A 24813-nucleotide genomic window follows, 5' to 3' on the forward strand; every position below is an offset into this window, starting at 1 on the left:
AAGCTAGAGAGCATTAGGGCTAGCTATTAAGCCCTGCAAGACTGCAGTGGCAAAACCAGCTCTGGATTTAGAAAAAAACAGGCATGTGGTAATGCTTGGTGAAGGTATGTACAGAGCTCCAGGTAGCAGCTTCTAGGATGCCCCTGGTATGGACTCCTCTGAGAAAGGCTATAGAGGTGATGCAGCCCTGGTGGAATGTGATCTTATCCCGTGGGGTACGTTTTCCATGGTGCTTATAGAAGAAATTAATGCAATGGGCTATCCACTTAGAAATGGTTTGCTTTGAAATGGCCTTCCCCTCTGCCCTTGCTGCAAAGCCAATTAGCAGCTGTTCAGATTTTCTGAGAGGCTTAGTCCTGTCCAAATAAAATCTAAGTCGTCTGTGCACGTCCAAAGAGTGCAGTATTTGTTCTCTTTTGTTTTGTGGATTTGGGAAAAAGGTAGGCAAATGAATGGACTGATTAAGGGCCACACTAGACACCACCTTGGGCATAAAAGGAGGATTGGTCCTGAGGGAAAGCCTGTCTGCATGGAAGATAATGAAGGGCTCCACTGCCATGAGGGCCTGTAATTCAGACACTCTTCTTGCCGAACTGATGGCTAGAAGGAAGGCTGTTTTCCAAGAAAGGAATTTCAACTCTGCAGTTGCAGCTGGCTCAAAAGGAGGGAGAGTGAGCTTTTCCAGTACAAAGTTAAGGTCCCAGGCTGGAGTAGGGGCTCTCCTGGGGGGGGGTCTTAAATTTTTGGCTCCTCTGAGGAATTGCTTTAGCAGGGGGTGAGAGAAGAGGGGTGGTTCAGTATTATAATGTGCTGAAATGGCAGAGGCATAAATTTTAATAGATGAGAAGGATAGGTCCTTGTGAAGCATTTCTGTTAAGTACTGAAGAATACGAGGTAAGCTGGGCGCTGCTGTGCCCATCCCGTGAGTCTGGCTCCAGGAACAGCATCTATTCCACTTTACAGTATAGGATTTTCTAGTACTAGGCCTCTTTGCCTACAGAATGACATCTACCACCTGCTTACTGAGGGATGCTATTGGAGAGCTCAAGGAATTAGCCAGGCTGCAAGGTTCAGGGTTTGAAGCTGACGGTGCAGAATCTGGCCCGCCTGCTGGGACAGCAGGGAAGGGGTCTGAGGCAGGTGCCATGGTTCCAGCAGTGTCATACTGCGCAAGAGGGGGTGTACTAGTGCTGGCGTGGCCAGTCAGGTGCAATCAGTATAATCCTTGGTTTGTCCTGTTTGATCTTTAGCAAAACCTTCGAGAGGAGAGGCAGAGGGGGAAAGGCAAACAGAGGCTTTCCAAGGTAAAGGACAGGGCATCTACTTTCCAAGCTTGACTGTGGGAAGTCCTTGTGCAGAATTTGTTCAATTGGTAGTTCTGCGGGGAGGCAAACGGGTCCATCTCTGGGGTCCCCCATTTGTTCCTCAAGAGGTTGAATATGTTTGGTTCCAGTTTCCATTTGTGTGGGTCCATGAGATTTCTGCTTAGGTTGTCTGTTAGTGAATTTAGCCTGCCTGGCAGGACTTGAGCTTGTAGGTGCACTTAGCTCAAGGCTGTGTTCCACAGAGCCATGGCTAGTCTGCAGAGAGGGTACAAGTGGGTCCCCCCCTGCTTATGTACCACAAAAAGTACAGTTGTGTACCTACCATAAATGAAGATGTTCAAGTGTATTCACTGTTGCAGTCATTACTCTTGGGTTATCCTGCTGGCAGGCTACCCTCAGTTGGCCAGAATTTCAAAGTCTAGGTCCGGCGTCGGTTGCTGTCACTTCTTCCCTGATGTCAGTGCGCCAGGGGTATAAAAGATGCAGCAGATGCCATTTTCTTCAGTTTTTCTTGCCCCAGATATCAGGTGCCCCCAAACTGGTAGGCTGAAAAAATATGCCAATAAAAATGCATGCACAAAAACAACATTTCCTTTATCTATAAGCAAAGACACCAAATAGGTTGTATAGGATAGAGAAGTGCAGAAAAGTCCCAGCAAAGAGAAGGGGGGTGGTGGGTGGGTAACCTGGACTGCAACAGTGAATACACTCCAACATCTACACTTATGGTAGGTACACAACTGTACTATGTTCGTGTTTCACTGTTGCAGTCATTACTCTTGGGTTGATTCCCAAAGCTGAGGATGGGTGGCTGGGCTAAATAGGATTAGGAGAGGCTATGAGGCCCTGCAGAACTGCAGTGGCAAAGCCTGCTCTGTGCATAGAGTAAAGAGGTAAGTGGTAGTGCTTTGTTAAAGTGTGCACTGAACTCCAAGTTGCAGCCTCCAAGATATCTTTGGTTGGTACTCCTCTGAGGAAGGTTGCTGAAGTGGCTGCTGCTCTGGTGGAATGAGGCCTAATGCCCTTAGGCACTGATTTGCCATGTTGAAAATAGCAGAAACAGATGCAATAGCCTATCCATTTAGAAGTGGTCTGTTTTGAGATAGCCTTTCCTTGTGATCTGCAGCATATGACACAAAGTTGTTCAGTCTTTCTGAAAGCTTTAGTTCTGTCCAAGTAGAAACGTAACTGCCTGTGTATGTCCAAAGAATGCAGAATTTTCTCACCCTAGTTTTGTGGATTTGGATAAAAGGTAAGCAAGTGAATGGTTTGGTTGAGGGCCACACTGGATACCATATTAGGCATGAATGTAGGGTTTGTCCTCAGAGAAACACTGTCTGGATGAAAAATGATAAAAGGTTCCACAGCCAAGAGTGCTTGTAACTCCGAGACTCGCCTTTCAGAGGTTATTGCTAGGAGTAGAGCTGTTTTCCAGGATAAAAAAATTATGTCTGCTGTTGAAGCTGGCTCGAAAGGAGGCAGGGTGAGTTTTCCTAAACATAATTTAGGTCCCAGGCCAGAATTGGTGCTCTCCTTGGAGGCCTAATGTTTTTGGCCCCTCCGAGGTACTGCCTTATCAAAGGATGAGAAAAGATAGGTGGTTCCGTATTGTAGTGGGCTGAAATGGCAAAGGCATGAATCTTAATTGATGAGAAGGAAAGGCCTTTGTTCAGCATCTCAGTTAGGTATTGTAAAATCTGAGGGATATTTGGTACACATGTGTCAATGCCCTGTTCCTGGTTCCAAGCACAGAATCTCTTCCATTTTTCTGCATAAGATTTTCTGGTACTGGGCCTCTAAGATAACATCCATAACAGTTTTTGAAAGAGGAGTGTTCTGAATGGTTACATTATCCGCCATGCTGCCAGATTTAAGGTCCTGAGTTGGCTGTGCAGGATCTGATTGTTTTGTTGGGTCAACAAGTGAGAAGTTTGAGGCAGTATCCAATGCTGGACCTTGAGACAAGCTCTTTAGGACTGGGTACCAGTGCTGGCGTGGCCAGTCTGGTGCAATCAGTATAATTTTTGGCTTCTCTTGTCTGACCTTTAGGAGTACCCTGGGAAGGAGAGGCAGTAGAGGAAAGGCATATACTGTTAGATTTTTCCAGCTGAAGGATAGGGCGTCCACTTTCCATGCTTGCTCGTGATAAATCCTTGTGCAAAATCTCTGCAATTGGCAGTTGTGAGGGGAGGCAAATAGATCTATGTCTGGGCATCCCCATTTCCTTATTATCATGCTAAAGACTTGTGGATCCAGTTTCCATTCATGGGGATCCATGAGGTTTCTGCTTAGTTCGTCTGCCAAGAGTATTTGTTTTTCCTGGCAGGAATTGTGCTTGCAAGTGAATTTGAAAAGCCAATGCTGTGTCCCATAACGTTATTGCTTGTCTACAGAAAGAGTAAGAATGTGTACCTCCCTACTTGTTTATGTACCACATGACCGTAGTATTGTCTGTCCTTATCAGTAGTTGTCCTGGATGAGGCAGGTCCTTGAAAGCTGTCAGGGCATTTTGAACAGCTAGCATCTCTGTTTGATTGATGTGAAGATGCCTCTGGTTTGCAGGCCATGTGCCCTGAATACATTTTCCTGCCATATGGGCCCCCCAAGCATAATCTGATGCATCCGTTGTCAGTGCATGTCTGGCTGTGGGTAAACTGAATGGCAGACCCTTGTTGTGGCGACAGGCTTCTGCCCACCATCGAAACTCCTGTTGCAGGCAGGGAATGAGTGCAATTACTGTCTCCAGGCTCTGGCAATGCTGAGTCCAAACACTTATTAGGTACCCTTGTAGTTTCCTCATATGCAGTCTGGCATATGGAATTAGTAGAATGCAGGATGCCATGAAACCCAGGGCCTGCTGGATTTTCCTTGAAGTGGGTTTTTGTTGCCAGTTTCTTGAAGTAAGAAGTCAGTTGCTTTTGTTTGTCTGGCGTGAGATAAGCCATCTGGGTAGGTGTATTTAAGCTTGCACCCAGGAATATTATCTCTTGAGAGGGCACTAGTTTTGATTTCTTTTCATTTACTGTGTACCCTAGGCCAGTTAGTAATCTTTTTACAAACGCCAGATGCTTTAGAAGAATGTCTTTGTTCTCTGCTTGAATTAGGCAGTCGTCCAAGAAGGGATATATTTGAATTCCTCTGTCTGCAAAATGCAATTACTGGTGCCAGGCATTTTGTGAAGACCCTTGGTGCAGTAGATAAGCCAAAGGGCAGTGCAGAGAATTGGTAATGCACTGAGCCAGCTATGAATCTGAGGTATCTTCTGCAAGATTGTCCGATTGGGACATGCACGTATGCCTCTTTTAGGTCCAAAGTTATGAGCCAAGCCTTCTTGCCCAGCATGGGCAGTAGCTGCTGTAGAGTCAACATCTTGAATTTTGGAACTTCCAGAAACGTATTTAGTATAGACAGGTCCAGTATTGGCCTCCAGGTTCTGTCCTTCCTGGGTACTAGGAAAAGTCTGGAGTAAAATCCTTGCCCCTGCTCTTGCTGTGGTACTTGCTGAATGGCCCTCATGTCCATGAGGGCTGTAATTTGATTTTGTGGCTCTACCCACTGATTGTGTGGCAGGTCTGGCATACCTTTTGACCTTGGTAGAGTGTGAAAATGGAACCTGTAGCCTTGGGACACTATGTTCAGGACCCATTTGTCTTATGTAATCATTTGCCAATGTGATGAAAAAATTGCTAGTTTTCCCCCTAAGGGGGCTGCCAAAAGAAAAGTGCTTGGATCTGGCAGAGGAAAGTCATTGGGACTGTTTTCTGTAAGGTTGTGATTTGTCTTCTCCGCTTTTGGAGGTAGGAGCACCCCATTGTTTAGTCCTGTATGAGCCCTGGGGTTGAGATCTGCCTCTGTGACACCTGTATCTGCCTCTTTGTGGTCTGTCTGACACTGGAAAGGACCAATTTTTAGAAGGCCAGTTCCTGCTAAACCTGGGTGGCTGTACCTGTAAGAAATCATTGACTGCCTGCATGGATTTTGCTTTATCCTCCATTTATTTCAAAACCTCTTCTGCTTTAGTACCAAAGTATCATGCTGTAATGGTGCATCTAATAATTTTGCTTTAACATGATCAGGCAGATTCTGTTCCTTTAACCAAGCATGCCTTCTAATAACAGAACCTGTGACAGCGGCCCTGTACGAGGCCTCCAATGAATCTTAACCACATTGGAAAGTATGCTTTCCCATTTGTTCAGCTGCATGCAATAAATCCTGCAATTCCTTGTTCTCTGAACATTCAGTATTTATCAACAATTTCTGTTTAAGCAGTGACATTAAATATTGCTGATATTTAAGCATATGAAACTGACAATTTAAAGCCCTTACAGCCAAGGTAGCAGAAGTGTATGCCTTTTTCCCCCATCTGTCTAGAGCCCTAGAATCCCTATCAGAGGGGACAGGGTTTTTGCAGTGGAGGCTTTAACCCCTTTGGGACCCTGAGATATAGTTTCTGGGTCAGCAGCGGGGTTTTTATATAGGAATTTATGAGAATCCGGAACCTTGTAGTATCTGTCTGGCTTAGCAGGTGCAGGGGGTAAAGAGTCAGGGGACAGGCCGGACTCTGAAAATACAGCATCTACAATGTCTAAAACAGGTGGAATAGCAAGGGGTCTGTGCTGAGGACGTAGCAGAAAGTCTCTGAGCCTTTTCTTAGATTCAGAATAATCTTGGCTCTCCCAGTGGAAATGCTCCCTCATGGTATGCAGGGTTTCCCCAAAAGAATAATCCTCAGGAGGGGAGGCTGAAGGAATGGATTCTTCAGCATCAGAATCCTCATAGGGAAGCATGGAGTAATCCTGTTCAGAAGAGGAATCAGAGGAAACAGAAACCTGATCAGAAGAATCATACTCTGTGTCTCTTGCCTAGGCCTCTTATCAGGAGTGGGATGGGAGCCCCTGATCAAAGTAATTAGGTCTTCGGCCATTTTGAACATCTGTTTTTTCAGGTATGGTAGTCTGAGTAGGAGAAGGCTGCACTTGTTTCTTTGTCTTTAGAGCTGCTTTAGTCTTTGAAGCTGAAGATGGCTTAATATATAGTTGTGTAGGTCTGAAGACACCCTCAGAAACCGATGCCTGCTCAGCGGCTCCGGTCCCATCTGAGGGAATGATTTCCGAGTGTCCAATACCTTGAGTATCCAGAGGCCCAGTCAGCTCCAAGTGGGAGTCGGAAGCGGCCTGTGGCTCTGAGGTAGCGGGCGCCAGGAGCTGCGAAAGCGCCTCCCTGAGAACCGGCGACTGGCCTAGCAGAGGCCTCGTCGTCTGTTTTGGGCCTCTGATGCCTGTCCTTCTCCTTGTCCTTGCGTTTTTTGTAAACTCCGGTTGTCGGTTGGTCCGAAGGCATTACATAATTAAATCTTTGGCCAAAGTAATGAAATGCAAAATCAGACAGACACTTAATAGTGCGTTGGTTAAATCTAGCACAAAACTGACAGCTAGCAACCTTGTGATCAGGGCCTAGGGCAAGGAATACAGTAAGAGTGAAAATCCTTATGAGGTATTTGCTTCCCACAAGAAATATAATTGTTAACTTTTTCTGACATCGGTCTGGAGCAAGAAAAAAGTTTCCCCAACAGGGTACTTAGCTTTAATGAAGACTTCGATTCTGAAATTCGTATTTGAAAATCTCAGGAGTTGGCCGAACGGCATTTGCGAACTGCTTTTGCTTCGGGCACCGCGCGGCAAGAAAGACTGAAGAAAATGGCGTCGGCTGCATCTTTTATACCCCCGGCGCACTGACATCAGGGAAGAAGCGACAGCAACCGACGCCGGACCTAGACTTTGGAATTCTGGCCGACTGAGGGTAGCCTGCCAGCAGGATAACCCAAGAGTAATGACTGCAAAAGTGAAACACGAACATCTGTGGTGTCTGTCTTTACCAATAATTGTCCTAGAAAAACGTGGTCCTTGAAGGCTGTCTGGGAATTCTGTACAGCTAACATTTCTTTTTGGGTGATATGCAGGTGCATCTGTCTCGGGTTCCATTTGCCCTGAATTCACTGACCTGCCAAGTGAGCCCCCCATGTATAGTCTGATGAATCTGTTAGGGTTTGGGCGGCAGGGGGTAGAGTGAAAGGGAGCCCTTTGTTGTGGCAGCAAGCCTCTGCCCACCAAAGGAACTCTGTCTTTATACAACAAATGACAGGAATCATTGATTCCAGGTCCTGAAAATGTTGGTACTATAGGCTTTTTAGATACCATTGCAGTTTCCTCATATGCAGTTTTGCATATGGAATTAGTAGAATGCAAGAGGCCATGAACCCCAGGGCTTGCAGAATTTTCCTTGCAGATAGCTGGGTCTTTGTGGCCAGTTGTTTGAAGCAGGGTGTTAAATAAACTTGTTTCTCTGGAGTGAGGAAAAGCCATCTCGGAAGTTGTGTTCAAGCTTGCTCCCAGGAATACAATTTGTTGGCAGGGTACTAGGTGAGATTTCTTTTCGTTTATGGTGTACCCCAGTGAGTTTTGAAGTTTCTTTACAAATGCCAGATGCTTTAACAGCAATTCCCGGCTTTCTGCCAGAATCAGAATCTGGGCGCAGTAGATAAGCCAAAGGGAAGTGCAGAGAACTGAAAGTGCATGGAGCCTGCCCTGAAGCATAGGTATTTCCTGCAACATTCCCTTATTGGAATGTGCAGGTAAGCTTCCTTTAAGTCTAAGGTTGCCAACCAGGCATCTTTGTCTATCATAGGAAGCAGATGTTGAAGTGTTAGCATCTTGAATTTTGGGATTACTAAAAAAGTGTTTAGAATAGAGAGGGTCCAGGATAGAACGCCAGGAGATGTCCTTTCTGGGTACCAGGAAAAGTCGAATAAAAACCTTGTCCCCTTTCTTCTGCTGGGACAGGTTGAATAGTCCTAATACTTAGAAGAGAGAGAACCTGCTGTTGAGCCTCTGCCCACTGATTTGGGGATAGGTCTGGCCAACTGTTTGGGGCTGGTAGGGTGTGGAAGTGGAATCTGTATCCTTGGGAAACTATATTCAAAACCCATTTGTCCTGGGTAATGAGGTCCCAGTTTTTTACATGCAGGGTGAGCTTTCCTCCTAAGGGAGCAGGTAGTTGAGCAGAGATTGGAAGGGTTAAGATAAAGTCATTGTGCCATTTTTCTGTAGGGAGGGGTCTTACTACTCCCTGATTTGGAAGTGGGTGCCCCCCACTTGCTTAGGCCTGTGCGCAGCCTGAGACTGTAACCTAGGTGGTCTGCTGTTCCTGGGTTTGGACTGAGAAGGCCTGGGAGAGGCTGGAAAGGACCAATTCTTTGAAGGCCAATATCTACTACATCTTGGAGGCTGTACTTGCTGGAAATCTTTAACAGTTTGCATAGATTTAGCTTTTTCCTCCATCTTTTTGAGGACTTCTGCTTTGTTGCCAAACAGGCAGTATTGGTTTAAGGGAGCATCCAGTAGTTTAGCTTTAACATGATCTGGCAAGTTTTGTTCCTTAAGCCATGCATGCCTTCTAAGCACAGACTCAGTGACAGCAGCCCTGCAAGATGCTTCTAAAGAGTCAAAACGACATTGCAAAGTAGGTTTACCAACTTGTTCTGTAGAACGCATTAAATCTTGTAATTCTTTGTGTTCAGCATAGACAGGAATCAACATCATTTTCTGTTTAAGCAGCCCCATAATATGCTGCTGATACTTTAAACATATGAAACTGGCAACTTAAAGCCCTAATGGACAAAGTAGCAGAAGTATATACCTTCATACCCCAATCTGTCCAGGGCTCTAGAATCTGTATCAGAAGGGGTAGGGTTTTTGGCAACAGTAGCCTTAATGCCCTTTGGTCCTTGGGAAATGGTCTCTGGATCTGCAGTAGGATTATTGAAGAGCAACTTGTGAGAGTCATGTACTCTGTTAATATCAGGCAGGTTTTCTGGGAGCTGGAGGTAAAGTGTCTGGGGAAATGCTAGATTCCAAGAAAGCATCATCTACAATGTCCATAACAGGAGGGATAGCTAAAGGCCTATGTTGAGGAAGGAGTAGGAATTCCCTAAGCCTCTTTTTGGAGTCGGAGTAATCCTGGCTTTCCCAGCGGAAATGATCCCCAAGAGTGTACAAAGTTTCACCAAAAAAGAAATCTTCTGGAAGGGAAGCAGAGGGAATGGAATCCTCTGCATCAGAATCCTCATAGGTAGAAAGGGGCGAATCCTGGTAACCAGAAGAAACAGAAATATCAGATTCCTGATCAGAAGAATCAGGAAAATCAGTTCTAGATCTCTTCGAGGGGGAAGGCTGGCTTTCCCTAATTAAGGTAAAAAGGTCTTCAGCCATTCTAAGCATTTGTTTTTAGGCAAATGGGCCTGAGCATGCGGTTTGGACGTCAATTTTCTAGGCGTGGGTTGAGTTTTAGGCCTGGATGATGAAGGTGGCATTGGTTTAAAATGCAAGTCTGTAGACCTGAATACGCTCTCAGAAGCCGGTGCCGGCACAGTGGCTCCAGACCCATCCAAGGTAGAGACATCCACAGGTTCCAGAGTCGAAGAAGCATCTCACGGCTTACCGGACTCCGAATGGGTATCAGTAGAGGCCTGCAAATCTGAAGTAGTGGGTATCAGGGGCTGCAAAAGCACCTCACCGAGTACTGGCGGAATGGTGACTAGCTTAAAGGAAGCGTCGTCGGCAGTTTTGGACCTATGCTGTCTGTCCCTGTCTTTATCCTTACGTTTTTTTTTTTAGAATACTGGTAGTCGGATGGCTTACTAAAGCCATTTCTGGATAGTTAAACCGAGTATCAAAATAATTTGATGCAAATATAGACCGACGACAAATAGTTTGGGGGTTGAATAAGGCACAAAACCGACAGCGAGGGACGTCGTGGTCTGGGTCTAGGCAAGGAATGCAGTACGAATAAAAATCTTTATGAGGTATTTGCTTTCCACAGGTAATACAATTGTTAACTTTTAATGACATCGGTTAAGAGCAAGAAAAAGGATCCCCAACGGGGTACTTAGCTTTTTGAAGACTTTGGTTCTGAAACTCGAAAACGAAAATTTCAGGAGTCAGCCGACCGGCACTTGCGAAATGCTTCTGGCACTGCGTGGCAAGAAAGACTGATATAAAGTCGTCGGATGCATGCTTCATACCCCTGATGACCTGACGTCATGAGACAGCATCAGACGCAGGAATCTAAGATTCTGGTATTCAGGCAGATAACCCAAATGTGATGACTGCAACAGTGAAACACAAAGAACATCTGCCTCAGCAGACGTACACGCGGTTTCCAGCATCCCAGGTTTGATTAAGGTTCCCGGGCCTGCTTTGGTAACAGTCATCAGAATGGATTCCGGGCTTTCAAGAGCCTCTAGAACCTGCTCGGACGCCTGAGGCACAGCTTGGGATTCTGGCCTGAATTTCTTGGCCTTCATCGGTGGCTCGTCGGATGGGCTTACTCCTCCTCCCATACCGAGCACTAAGCGACGTAGCCTTTGATTCTCTAAATACAACTTCAGTGCCGCTAAACGGCTTCAGAGTGTTTTGGGGATGAATGATTTACAAATAGGGCAGGATATATGGTTTTGGGCCTTGCCTAAGCAAAATACACACTTCTCGTGTGTGTCCTTGAGGAATTTGTCTCCCACAAACAAGCACACTTCCCCTTTCTAGCCGACATGCAATTCTAGACTGTACAGTAAGGAAAAAAACAAAACAGAGCACTTATCTGTATCGGTCGAAGAATCGGTCTGGTCTTGAACAAAATCGTATTCAGTCATCTGAAGAAACGCAATCTGCTTGTGGAACTGGCAAATGGGAGTCCGATGTTCACTGCGGCAGAAAAATTCTGATGAGGGTACATTTAGACATCGCTTTTACACCTAATGTCGGTTTACGGCCCTGGTAGGGGACGTCACACGTACCCTCCTGCTACAAAGGCTTTGGTATACAGGCCAGGCAGTAACTCACTACTGTTACGAACACTGCAACATGAGAATAGTAGGACATCCTTTATTACTTTCTTCCTTCCCAAACTCAAAACTCCAACAGCAAAATCATCTGTTCTTAAAAAAATTTGTTATTACTATACATCATTTTTATTTCATCTCTTCCTATAGGGTCTATATTAGATGAACGCTTAAATGTTTGAATCTCTAAAGGTCGACCTTTAGAGATCGAACCGTTAAGTGTTCGAATATCTTTAAAAATTAAAAAAAAAATAAAATAAAATTAAAACAATAAAAACTAAAGGGTGTAAAGCAGGGGAGGCAAGAACCCCTGCACCTCCCACACCCCCTCTACTTAAATATACCATCTCCAGGATTGGGCTACAGTGTAGGGAATGGGAAATTTCCAGTTTCCACTCTGCCGTGCACTGAAGTGTGATCTCAGAGTTGGTATATTTAAGTGGGAGGGGTGTGTGTGTGGGGGGGGGGGTGCAGGGGGGCTTGCCCCCCTGCTAAAACCCTTTCAGTTTACCATTTTTTTTCTTTTATTACATTTTCGAACACTTAAATGTTCGAACTCTAAAGGTCGACCTTTAGAGATTCGAACATTTAAGCGTTCGTCAATGTAATATAGACCCTCCTTATCTTAAGTTACTAAATGCTGAGCCTCAACTTCCTTTAGTACTGGCATAACTTAATCTTTCATAAATACTTCCATTTGTACCTTTTCTTGGTTTCCAAATTCCTACTAATTTTCATGATGGTAACATGCCAAGGAGGTACGGGATATCTCTGATCAGTGTTCTCCTTTTAAGAAAGGTTTAGAATTTCTCAGAAGCTACAGAGTGGTTGTTCTGGCCTATATGGTAGCTAGAGATGGCAGTCATTTGTATTTCGACAGATGAGTAAACTGGACCCATTGTGAAAAAGTGGTGATAGAAATCCGAGAAAGAAAGGAACAGGAGCTCAAAATGATCCAAGTCCTTGGATGCAGCCCAAATAGAAAATAGTTTCCATTTACTGTGATATAAATTCATAGTGGTTCATTTTTGGGATGCTGACAGGATTTGAAAAACCAATGAACAGATCCTGGCATCTCTGGCTAATATTAGAATTAGAGGAACTAAGTTATTAACTTCATGACTTTCTGGTCAGAGTAGGTAGTCTGGCAGTTTGTGTTAACTGATCTGGACAGTGACCCAGTTTCCATGGAGGATGTACTAGAAGAGGCCACAGGAAGGGAAACTGTGTGATGAGGCCAGAGAGGGGCAATGAGCATCACTACGACCTTGCACATTTTTGCTTTCCGTATGAACATGTTCATTAAGGGTAATGTGGAAAAGCATAGGAGACCTGGAGGCCAACAATGGACTAGAGCTTCCCTTGGTGATTGTCCCTGAGGAAGGATCAATGCAAAGCAACTGCTACACTTGTTTAGGTAAGATGTGAACAGGCTGCAGCAAGTTTGGCCCCAGCAACTGAAGATCAAAGTTGTCACTTGCTGGACTGGCCCCAGCAACTGAAGATCAAAGTTGTCACTTGCTGGACTGAAGAACCACTCGTAAGGCATCAAGACATATCTGCTCAAATTGTCCACCAGAACACTGGATGACCCCAGGATATGTATTGTTATTAGAAAGCAGCGTGAAGACATCACCCACTGCCACAGGCTCATGGCTTCACATCACAGGAGATAAGGAGCAGGTTCCGCCCATTTGCTGACTTACCAGACTAACGATATTGTCAGTATGCAGTTAGATTACACCTCTGGGAAGGGCGCCTGTAAGGCCTGCAATTCTGGGACAACTGCTCACGTCCAGAACACTGATGTGAATGTTGAACTCTGTACGTAACCAAATGCCCTAGAATGTCCCCCCTTCAAAATGCTTCCCCACCCTAAAAGGGAACTGTCCATCACTAGTGCCACAGGAAGTCCATAAGGAATGGTCAGCCATCTACCATGGAACAAGACGTTGTCCGCTGGATGTGTTGCCTGCAAATTTCAGTAAGCCTGATACTCGAGTGAAGGAGTGAAACCCCTGGGGCCAATGTACCTCAAGTCCACTAAAAAACCCTCATGTAAAATCTGGCCAAAGGAACGATGAGGATCAGAGGCCATTAGGCCAAACAGTTGAAGGACCAACCTTGCTGGTGGACAACAGTAATGAAGAACTTGAGTTGCAGTGATGCAGACAGAAAGCATCCTGGAGATTGGAAGTCTGGCAATCTGTAAGCTTAAATGCAGGTGACATCTGATAAACTAGCTGTTGCAATGGCATAAGCTAGCTTTTGGTCAGACTGACTGTGATGCCTACATCCTACATCAGTCAGAAGTTCCTGATGGTGCAATAAAACAGTCAGTTGTAGTGGTAAGTAGCCAATCGTACAGGTATAGGAAAACCTGGATCTGTAGTAGGCTCAGATGCACTGCCACTACCTTGCTGAACATCCTGGGGGCAATGGTGAGACCGAATGAGAGAGCTTTGAACGGATGATGATTTGCTCCCAGATAGAAATAGAGAAATCTCCTCAAACACTTCTCTATCTTCACATGACAGTGCGTGTTCTTGAGATCTGTGCAGCACATCCAGTCGTCCTCCCACAATACAGGCAAAACGGACTGAAGTGTGACTGTCCGAAATTTTGTCTGCTTGACATACGGCTCAGGTCCACAATGGGTCTGCAGTTCCCTGTTTTCTTGGGGACTAAAACGAACCTTGCGTAAACTCCGGATTCTTCAGGGACCAGTTGGATGAATCGGTTTTTTTTGAGCAATATGGAAGTGTCAGCTGCTTCAAGTTCCCACTGACTGGGTGGAACAATGGAAACTCTCTTTCTGATGGGGTAGGGAAAATGGTATAGAATAATCTCGGCAAATAATTTTCAGCACCCAAGAATCTGAGGTTACATTGTGCCAAGCTTCTGGGTGCAGAGATAAATGCCCCAAACTGCCTCCAGAGTGTAACAGTCAAGTAAACCTTTAGGGGTGCCAAAAGAGCTTTTCTGTAAATGGCCCGTGAAAACCCTGGTTATGCAGTCCACCTCTGCCTCTAGGGTGATTTCCATTATTGTTACCTCCTCCCTTGCCATGAGGAGGTCTATCGCCAATAGTTTCCCAATAACAGCTCTGCAACTTTCCTAAACCACATCACTTTTCCAGCCCAATGACTCTTGGAGTAGGATCTCTGGGGTGTGGAAAGGTGGATGCCTACCACAGAGAGTCTTATCATCCTGTAAACTCCTGGTCAGCATTTATTTCACTTTACGCCCAAAAAGGGTGGACTCATCAAAAAGGGCATTGATAAATGTCCTGACGCTTTCTGCAAAATTGCATAAGCACATCTTAGCATGCTGGCGAATCACAATGCCAATGCTGGCTAATCTTGTTGGGCCATCAGCTGCGTTTGAAAGCAACCACATGGGGAAGGCGGTAGACTGGAGGGTAGAAAGCTAGTAGTCCACTGGCAGAACCCCCAAGAGACACTTGGGATTCTCCTTGGTCAAATCTCTCTGAAACCTTATGACATGAGCCAAGTAATTCATTCAGAACTTTGAGTGCAAAGGTTGTTGAAATATTAATCCATTTCCCAAAAACAATCCACGGCCCTAGATTCCCTATTAGGACAGACTGAAGAACTTTCATCAGATAATTCCTTCTTAGTTGTTACCATTACAATCATTGTGCCACTGCTGGCCCACTGCTTCAATGTTTTCTGTCTGTGGGAACTGACAGAATCCCATAAAGTTTCTTTTGAATGGGTTCCACCAAATCAAGGTCCTTCCATGCCTGCTGAGCCATCAAATCAATGACTGGGTTGACAGGAGGTACCACCCAGGACACAGATGAGCCAGAACCAAAGGCTTCCAGAAACATGGACTCATCTGAATGAGGACTACCTGTGGACCATCCCTGTTTTGGTTTCATAATTTCAGGACTGTGCCAAAAGTGGTCTTCAAAGAGGGATCTTTGGGAGCCTTCAACTTCATCTCAGTCTGTGCCTTCCTTCGGTGTTGTACATTGGAGAAGAGTCTAAGAGCTTCTGGTTGAATGTCTGTTTTCTATGAAAAGTCTATGTGGAAGGATCAGTGGGTTCAGAATCAGACTTACAGCAGTGTTCCTTGGAAACCTGTGGAACCAACTGTCCCAGTCTGACAGTAGGAAGACAAGCAGAAGCAGATTACAGTCGGGGTTCGGATGGCACTGATCTGGATAAAAGTGACTTTTTCCTTGGCATCAAAATGACCTGTGTAAAAGCTTCAAAAAGCAAAGGATACCATGGCCTCAGGTCGGCATCTTTCTGTCCTCATATAGATAGGAAAGCTTGCAACTAATGGGCCTTGACACTGACGCAGATCTCGGTGCTCAGCTATCAAACACTGAAGCACCAAGGAGATGAGACGGCTCCAACAACTTTGGAATTGAACCATCACCAGGAGTCACAACACTGAAACTTCAGCTCCAAGACTCCTCCGGATCCAAACACGTCAGTAGGACATGTTCCCCACAGCTTAGGGTACTGCAAGAGATCTAATAAACATCTATTAAACTGCTGAAAATAAAAATCAATGTCAGAGACTTGCCAGAAACACTATGCGAAGCATTTTACTGTTCCAAGATGCTTTGCTGTGAATTACTTCATGTAAATAGCACAATAGCACACAAGAAATGACCACTTTTACAATTATGAATCCTGTTAAAAATGAAGTATGTGGCTCTACAGGAAGCATAAGTAGGATAATTTTAGAGAGTTCCCATATATGATGTCTCTTCTGCAGAAACAGCAGTGTCTGCAGCCCTGCATTTCAACCCAAGGTTACGGTCGTGGCCTAGCCCTCTTACTCTCCAGTCAAATTTTACTTCTGCTATTATCTTAAGAACACAGGACCACAATACAAAATTAAGTCAACACATCTCAAACTGAAAAGAGGCTCTGGCAGAAATGTCAATTCCATTACATATCAAAAGTACAGCTTTAAATAAATCAATTGCAAAAATCAAGTAAAAAAAAAAATGCTTACAAATCCAACGACTGGGTCAGTACCCCTGGTTCATCTATCAAAGCCCGGCATCAGCTTCTGCCTACCCTACAACTCCTTTATTTCTACGTAGTGTGAAAAAGTACAGTTTTGTACCTACCATAAATGTAGATGTTCGAGGATCCACATTGCTGCAGTCATAACCTGTGGGTAGTCCGCTGTCCTCTGTCGGCCCGAATACCAAAGAGTTAGGCTGGCGTCGATCATGGTCGCCCGGTGCTGACGTCAGTACGTAGTAGTACTTAAGCGCATGACCGACGCCATATCCTCAGTCTTTCTTGCCCCAGATGTCAGAAGGCCTTAAAAAGGAAAGGCCAGAGCCAAAAAAGAAAATGTCCAACAACCACAAGGGAGAAAATAACAATTATCCCAAAGGAACAACAACAGCAACCCCAAACAAAAGAGGGGAAGGAGGGAGGGAAAATAGGACTGCAGCAATGTGGATCCTCAAACATCTACATTTATGGTAGGTACAAAACTGTACTATGTTCTTTGTCTCACATTGCTGCAGTCATAACCTGTGGGTAGAATCCCAAAGCAAAGGAAAAGGGAGGCTGGCAAACTAAAAAGCATTAGGGGCTGCTAACATGCCCTGTAAGACTGCAGTGGCAAACCCAGCCCTGGACTTGGAATAAAGAGGGAGATGGTAATGCTTAGTAAAAGTGTGAACTGAACTCCAAGTAGCTGCTTCCAAAATATCCTTAGTAGCTACACCCCTCAAAAAAGCAGTAGATGTGGCAGTAGCCCTAGTGGAATGAGGTCTGATCCCAGCAGGAACATTCTTCCCATGATGAGAATAACAAAAAGCAATACAATGACCAATCCACTTTGAAATAGTCTGCTTTGAAACAGCTTTCCCTTGTGAACTCAAAGCAAAAGAAACAAATAACTGTTGAGTCTGTCTGAACTCCTTAGTTCTGCTCAAATAGTAACGTAACTGCCTGTGGATATCTAAAGAATGCAAGACTTTTTCCCCCTTATTTTGGGGATCAGCATAAAAAGTAGGCAAATGGATAGACTGGTTCAAGGCCACATTAGAAATCACTTTTGGCATAAAAGTAGGGTTAGTACAAAGAAACTCTATCCTTATGGAATATCAGAAAGGGTTCAACTGCCATGAGAGCCTGCAATTCAGATACCCTCCTAGCAGAAGTAATGGCCAACAAAAAAGCAGTCTTCCAAGACAAAAACTTCAATTCAGACGTAGCTGCAGGTTCAAAAGGAGGCAAAGTAAGCTTCTCCAACACAAAATTGAGATCCCAGGAAGGAGTAGGAGCTCTACGTGGGGGTCTTATATTTTTTGCCCCTCTAAGAAATTGCTTAAACAAAGGGTGAGAAAATAAAGGAGGGTCACAATCACAGTGAGCAGAAATGGCTGCAGCATGAACCTTCACAGAGGAAAAAGACAAACCCTTGTCTAGTAATTCAGTAAGGTACTGTAGTGTAAAACTCAAATTAGGCACCGAGACATCAAAGCCCTTTGTTGTGCTCCAAAGTCTCCTCCATTTATCAGCATAAACTTTTCTAGTGCTGGGCCGCCTGGCTTCCAAAATGACATCTAAAACCTGTTGAGGAAGGTGAGATCCCACAGGCTCTAAAACAGAATACGCCAGGCCGTTAGATGCAGGGACTGCACCCTGACATTGAGCAAATGACTGCTTGACTGGGACAACAAGTGAGGAAGCTGTGGCAAAGGCCAAGGGGGCTCCTGAATTAAACTCCTCAGCAGAGGATACCAGTGCTGACATGGCCAATCTGGTGCTATTAGAATCATGCAAGGCTTGTCCCGCCTGACTTTCAAGAGTACCTTGGGAAGGAGAGGCAGAGGAGGAAAAGCATAGACGTGAAGGTTGTTCCAACTGAAAGATAGAGCATCCACTTTCCAAGCTTTTGGGTGAAACATCTTTGTGCAAAATTTTGGTAGTTGGAAATTTAGAGGAGAAGCGAACAGATCTATGTCTGGAGTTGCCCAAGCCACTGTCAACTGCTGGAATACCTGAGGATCCAATTTCCACTCGTGGGGGTCCACAATTTGTCTGCTCAATACATCTGCTAGGGAGTTCTGTGCTCCTGGCAGAAACCGTGCTTGAAGAGTGATGTGCAAACTCAGAGCAGTCTCCCACAATATCAATGCTTGTCTGCAGAGAGGGTAAGTATGGGTTCCCCCCTGCTTGTTGATGTACCACATGACTGTAGTGTTGTCTGTTTGAATCAACACCTGTCCTGGTTGAAGAAGGCCCTTGAAAGCCAACAGGGCAAACTGGACTGCTAACATCTCCTTCATGTTGATATGCAAATGCTGTAGTCTGGGAGGCCACGTGTCTTGAATCCATTTCCCATTGAAGTGTGCTCCCCAAGCCAGGTCTGAGGCATCCGTCGTTATGATCTGACTCGCCTCTGGTCGGGTCACAGAGTCCCTTGTTTAGGTGACATTCCTGTGCCCACCACAAGAATTCCTTCTGGATGCAAGGTATTATCTGAATGACAGTGTCCAAATCATGGCAGTGTTGAGTCCATACACTTTTGAGATACCATTGTAGCTTCCTCATATGCAGTTTGGCATTGGGAAGTACTAGAATGCAAGATGCCATGAACCCCAAGGCTTGAAGGACTGTCCTTGCAGTCAGCCTGGACAGTACTGATAATTGCTGGAAGTATAGGTGAAGAGTTCTTTGTTTGTCCGGGGTCAGAAAAGCCATCTGAGAGGCTGTATTCAGTCTCACACCCAGAAAGCACATGTCCTGAGAGGGTACTAGACTGGACTTTATTTCGTTCACAGAATACCCTAGGCACCTTAAAACTGCCATTACATACTGTAGATGTTGAAGTAACTTGTCTTTGTCTTGAGCAAGAATCAGGCAATCGTCCAGATAAGGATAAATTTGTATTCCCCTCAGTCTGAAGAAAGTTATTACAGGAGCCAGAACCTTTGTGAACACCCTGGGTGCAGTAGATAAACCAAAGGGCAATGCAGAGAACTGATAATGAGAAGTACCAGCCCGAAATCGCAGGAATCTCTTGCAGCTGGGCCTGATAGGAATGTGAAGATAGGCCTCTGAGATCCAGAGTTACCATCCAGTGATCTTTGCCTAGCATAGGCAGAAGTTGCTGTAATGTTAACATCTTGAACTTTGGAATGTCTAGGTATGTATTGAGAATGGACAAATCCAGAATTGGCCTCCAAGTGTTTCCTTTCTTTGGCACTAGGAATAGACGGGAATAAAACCCTAGGCCTACTTCTGACGGAGGTACCACCTGGATTGCTCCCATCTGTAAAAGCAAAGAAATTTGTTCCTGAGCCTCCAGCCTTTGCTGAGGAGGTACATCTGGCATGCCTTTGAATGGAGGAAAAGTGTGAAAATAAAACTTGTAGCCTTGATTTATTATTTCCAACACCCATTTGTCCTGGGTGACCAAATGCCAATTTTGTTTGAAAAGTGCCAACTTTCCTCCTAGAGGAGCTGCCAGAAAAGAAGGATCTGGCAGCTGAAGATACAGGTCATTGGGTCTGTTTACGAAAAGGCTGACCCCTGCCCTCACCAGAAGATTGTGCAGGAGAACTCCAAGTCCTAGGTCTGAAAGAACCCTGAGCGTGAGCCCTGCCCCTACCACGTCTAGACCTGCCCTTAGACTGAAAATCCGAAGAAGGGTAGGACCATCCTCTTGCAGGCCAATTCCTGCTAAACTTAGGGGGCTGCACTTGCAAAAAATCCTTAACAGTCTGCACAGACTTAGCTTTATCTTCCATCTTTTTCAAAACTGACTCCACAGGGGAACCAAAAAAAACTTCAGATTGAAGAGGAGCATCCAAAATCCGAGCTTTAACATGCTCTGACAAAGTTTGATCCTTAAGCCAGGCATGTCTACGAATAACGGAACCAGTAGCAGCCACCCTGGATGAAGCCTGAAGAGCATCGAAGCCATACTGCAAGGAATGTTTACCAACTTGATCTGAAGCATTAACCAAGTCCTGCAATTCCTTACACTCTATACCCTCAGATAAAGCATCTACCTTAGATTTCAATTGACCTAACAGAAAGTTCTGATACTTCAGCATATGAAATTGGCAATTTAAGGCCCTCATAGCTAACGTAGAAGAGGTGTACACTTTTTTCCCCCACCTATCCAACGCTCTAGAATCTTTATCCAAATGAACTGGATTCTTAACCACAGAAGCCCTGACACCCTTCAGCCCTTGAATAATAGTTTCCGGGTCAGCTCTAAGACTCTTATACAAATATTTGTTGTAGTTACACCGCTTACCGAAAACAAGCCTAGCACAGTCTAATCTACGTTTAATGGTGCGCTTATTAAATCTAGCGCAAAAGCGACACCCAACTACGTCGTGCTCAGGCCCCAAGCAAGGAATACAGAGAGAATGATAGTCCCTATGAGGTATCTGTTTCCCACAAGAAATACAATTATTAACTTTTTCTGACATCCGGATTAACTGAGGCAAGAAAAGACAAAAATATTCCCCAACGGGATACTTAGCCCAACTTGGTCTTCGGTCTGAAACTCGAAAATAGAAAATTTCAGAACGCCGAACGGCACTTGCAAACGCTGCTTCTGCTTCGGACCACGCGGCAAGAAAGATTGGGGATATGGCGTCGGTCATGCGCTTAAGTACTACTACGTACTGACGTCAGCACCGGGCGACCATGACCGACGCCAGCCTAACTCTTTGGTATTCGGGTCGACCGAGGACAGCGGAATACCCACAGGTTATGACTGCAGCAATGTGAGACAAAGAACATCACTGCAAAGTTAACGATGCTTAGCATTATCAATATAAAGCCACAAGCTTTTCTTTTCCTATACTCTTACTTTTTCTCCCTTCACAACCCACCACTACACCTGTATCGCTGCAATGGAAACTTGGTAAGGCATTACAGAAAATGAATGATGTCAAAGCCATAAAAGCAAATATTACACCCATCATTTTTCTGCTCCTGTGTTACTCACTTCTGGGGCACTGCCAGACTTACTGGCTTTTCACCAACACAATTCTGCCATGATGCAGAATTCAAACGTTTAAACAGTGAAAGGGTAACACTGACTTTATACTTACTGTTCCTGCTGTATCTAGTATTTCAAGCATACACTGTTGGCCATCTACTTCAACTTGCTGTCAAATAAAAAGAAAAGATCAAATTAAAATGGTGCAATAAAGTAAATGCATTAAAAATAGAAAACAAATCAAATAGGTAAGTCAGAAAGCAAAGAAATGTGAATAAAAAAGCTTTATTAAAATATCCAAAACTACACAGAATGACATGAGAAAACAGAAACCAAATGAACAATCAAGACAAATGAAATAAGCAAGGACCAAGAGGTGTTCGAGAAGAAGCCCTCAGATTACTGAGCAGAAGCCCCCTGAAAACAACCACTGATTAACCTATAACTGTTAAAAGTACTGCTGACATTGCAAGTGGGATCCTGCAGAAAAAAATGGACAGCTAATATAAACTGCACGCAAACTGACATATTCAACTTGTGACATTTATTAGTAGGATAACTAGTGTAAGGACCCATTTCAGCCATGACCCACAGGAACCACTACTAACCTGTGGAAAGTACAATAGTTTTAGAATTATTTTCTCCAGTGGCTAAAAACAGAGTTTATATCTAATCAGGTGTCTAAACTGTTAGACTAGTAAAAAACATGCACCTGGAACCATGAACAATAAAAAGTATGTTTAATAGGTTATTCACCAATTAGCTAAAACAAGCGCAAAGTGCATGCAAACACTAAAAACGCAAGTGTGAAACACTTTCACCCACTGGCCTTCATCAGGCAAATGGCAGGTAAATTACATGGATGAGTATATATAGCATTTCAAAATCACATGATTAAAGTCATATGTTTGGAAAAAAATCATGATTAAAAAAGTCCACATTTAAAAAGATCCATTGAAACACACTGATGTTATATATTGTAAAACAGTAAGTAGAACAAATTATTGTATATATTTGCAAAAAAAATATACAAAAGGTATATATATATATATATATATATATATATATATACACATATACATACATATATATATATATATATATATATATACATACATATATATATATATACATATATATATATATATACATATATATATATACATATATATATATATATACATATATATATATATATATACATATATATATATATATATATATATACACACACACACACAAACACACACACAATAAAATTAATAAAACTAATGAAAAGCACAGCAGGTAGATGAAATATCATCGTACTTTGTTATACAGATGTTTAAAGTTAAAATTTAATGGTTACCATTTCTAAACGTCTGTCAAAAGAATCGGGAAGCTCATGGGTTGAAATCTACAGTGGATATAAAAAGTGTACACACCCCTGTTAAAATGCCAGTTTTTGTGATATAAAAAAATGCGACCACAAAAAATAATTTCAAAACTTTTCCCATCTTTAACATGACCTAGAACCTGTGGAATTCAATTGAAAAACAAACAAATCTGTTAGGGGAAAAAATATCAAAAGTAAAAATATACAGTAAGCTGGTTGCATAAGTGTTCACACCCTTTGTTGCTGAAGCACCTTTTGATTTAATTACAGCATTCAGTATTCTTGGGTAGGAGTCTTATCAGCATAGCACATCTTGACTTGGCAAGATTTCCCCCTCTTCCTAGCAGAAGTGCTCCAAATCTGTCAGACTGCAAGGCCATCTCTTGTGCACAAGCCCTCTTCAGGTCACTCCACAGATTTTTTATTGAATTTAGGTCTGGGCTCTGGCTGGGCCATTAAAAAACCTTAAGTCACTTCTGGTGAAGCCATTCTTTTGTTGATTCTGATGTATGCTTGGGGTTATGGTCGTGTTGAAAGGTGAAACTCCTCAATCTTCAGCTTTCTAGTAGATGCCTGAAGGTTTTGGGTTAAAAAAGTGACTGGTATTTGGAACTGTTCATAATTCTCTCCACCTTGACTAAAGCCCCAGTTCGAGCTGAAGAAAAGCAACCCCAAAATATGATACTGCCATCACCATGCTTCACCGTGGGGATGGCGTTCTTTTGATGATGCGAACTGCATTTGCACCAAACATACCTTTTGGAACTGTGGCCAGAAAGTGCAACTTTGGTCTCATCAGACCAGTAACAGATTTTCCCACATGTTAGAACCACTTCAATCTCTTCATCTCCAAAATTCTTCCAGATCGGTGGAATATATATAGGTTCATACTAGGCTATCTGCCTAGGGCATTTATAAGCCAAGCCAGAGTGTGTTTAGCTTTCGCCACCCATTTTAAATTAATTTTGCTACGCCATTTTCCGAGGTTAGCATACTGTGCCTCTGTCTAACACTGACACAGAAGTGATACCCGGGGTAAACCTACGATCTCCCATCCACTCATCAAGATTCCTCTTGAAGAGAGTCAATGAGGGGACTCTGCCTAACCTGGACTGGAATTTTATTCCAGAGTGAAGGGAGCCTCTGGGTTATAAATCTGTCCCTCCAGCATGTCCTATTTATTTCACTGCTGACGTTCAAGTCTCTCGAGCGCGTAGCTAGATGGGATTTGGATTTTCTGAGGTGCAGCATGTCCATTAATTCCGGGTTGGCACAGATCGCTTCTGAGCAGGCGGTATGCCACTGAATAGAGCTGGAGTTTCTTTAACCGGGCAGCATATGGCATCTGTTTGAGCCCTTTGATCCTCTTGGTGAGGTACTTTTGGGGTCTTTCCAATTGCTGCAGGTGTCTGGTAAGGTACATCCCAAAAGGGGCATTGTACTGAATTATGGGCCTGATGAGGGATAAATAAAGACGCATGATGACCTCCCCTGATCTAGATGTGAATCCCTTTATGATTAGGTGTGTTACATAAAATGTTCTTCTAACCACTTTGGCCACGTGGTTGTCAAATGAGAGACTATCAACTTGGGTCCCCAGGTCCCTAATTACTTCTTCTGTACTTAATGGATTACCACCCATGTGGTAATTTGTGGGCACTTTGTTTTTACCAAAGGGGTTGACTATACACTTTTTGGCGTTTAGCTTGAGGCCATGGCTCTGGCACCAGTTGTCTGTTTCTATGAGGCCCTTTTGGAGAATGCTTGTGTCGGCTGGAGTGTCTATTATGGCGCCCAGTTTGCAGTCATCTGCGAACTTGGTCAGCCACAGTCCTTCCATGCTGGCCTGTACCTCCGAGAAATATATACCGAATAAGAGAGGTCCCAGGACTGAGCCTTCTGGGACACCACTTGTAACTGGTATGGAGTCTGACATGGCTCCAGCAATTCTAACCATGTGGGTTTTGTCCTTGAGCCAGTTTGCAACCCATCTAGTGACATAGGGGTTTATTTTTAAGCTGGTGAGCTTATCCATAATGCCCGAGAGGGGTATTGTATTGAAGGCTTTTGCGAGGTCCAGGTAGGCTGTGTGGACCACCTTCCCCTAGTCAATGGCCTTGGTGACTTTCAAAGAAATCGACCAGGTTTAAGGGGCAGGATCTGCCCTTAAAGCCAAACTGGGTAGGATCCAGTGTCTGTAGGTCCCAAATATCTTTATTTATGAGGTCCATGATGCCCCTAGC

The 24813-nt window shown here is 44.1% G+C and overlaps 1 protein-coding gene across 3 annotated transcripts in view; it reads right to left on the reverse strand.

The window, feature by feature from the left end:
- Nucleotides 1–24813, reverse strand: part of RAP1B (RAP1B, member of RAS oncogene family) — a 1113130-nt gene that overhangs the window by 558175 nt on the left and 530142 nt on the right. For all 3 annotated transcript variants that reach the window (XM_044088033.1, XM_044088031.1, XM_044088032.1), the window contains one exon: nucleotides 21308–21364. In XM_044088033.1, the coding sequence (XP_043943968.1) occupies nucleotides 21308–21364 (57 nt within the window). The remainder of the gene's footprint in view (nucleotides 1–21307; nucleotides 21365–24813) is intronic.

This window comes from Protopterus annectens, chromosome 11.part0 (genome assembly GCF_019279795.1).
Source record: "Protopterus annectens isolate FY-2018-M chromosome 11.part0, PAN1.0, whole genome shotgun sequence".
Lineage (NCBI taxonomy): Eukaryota > Metazoa > Chordata > Ceratodontiformes > Protopteridae > Protopterus > Protopterus annectens.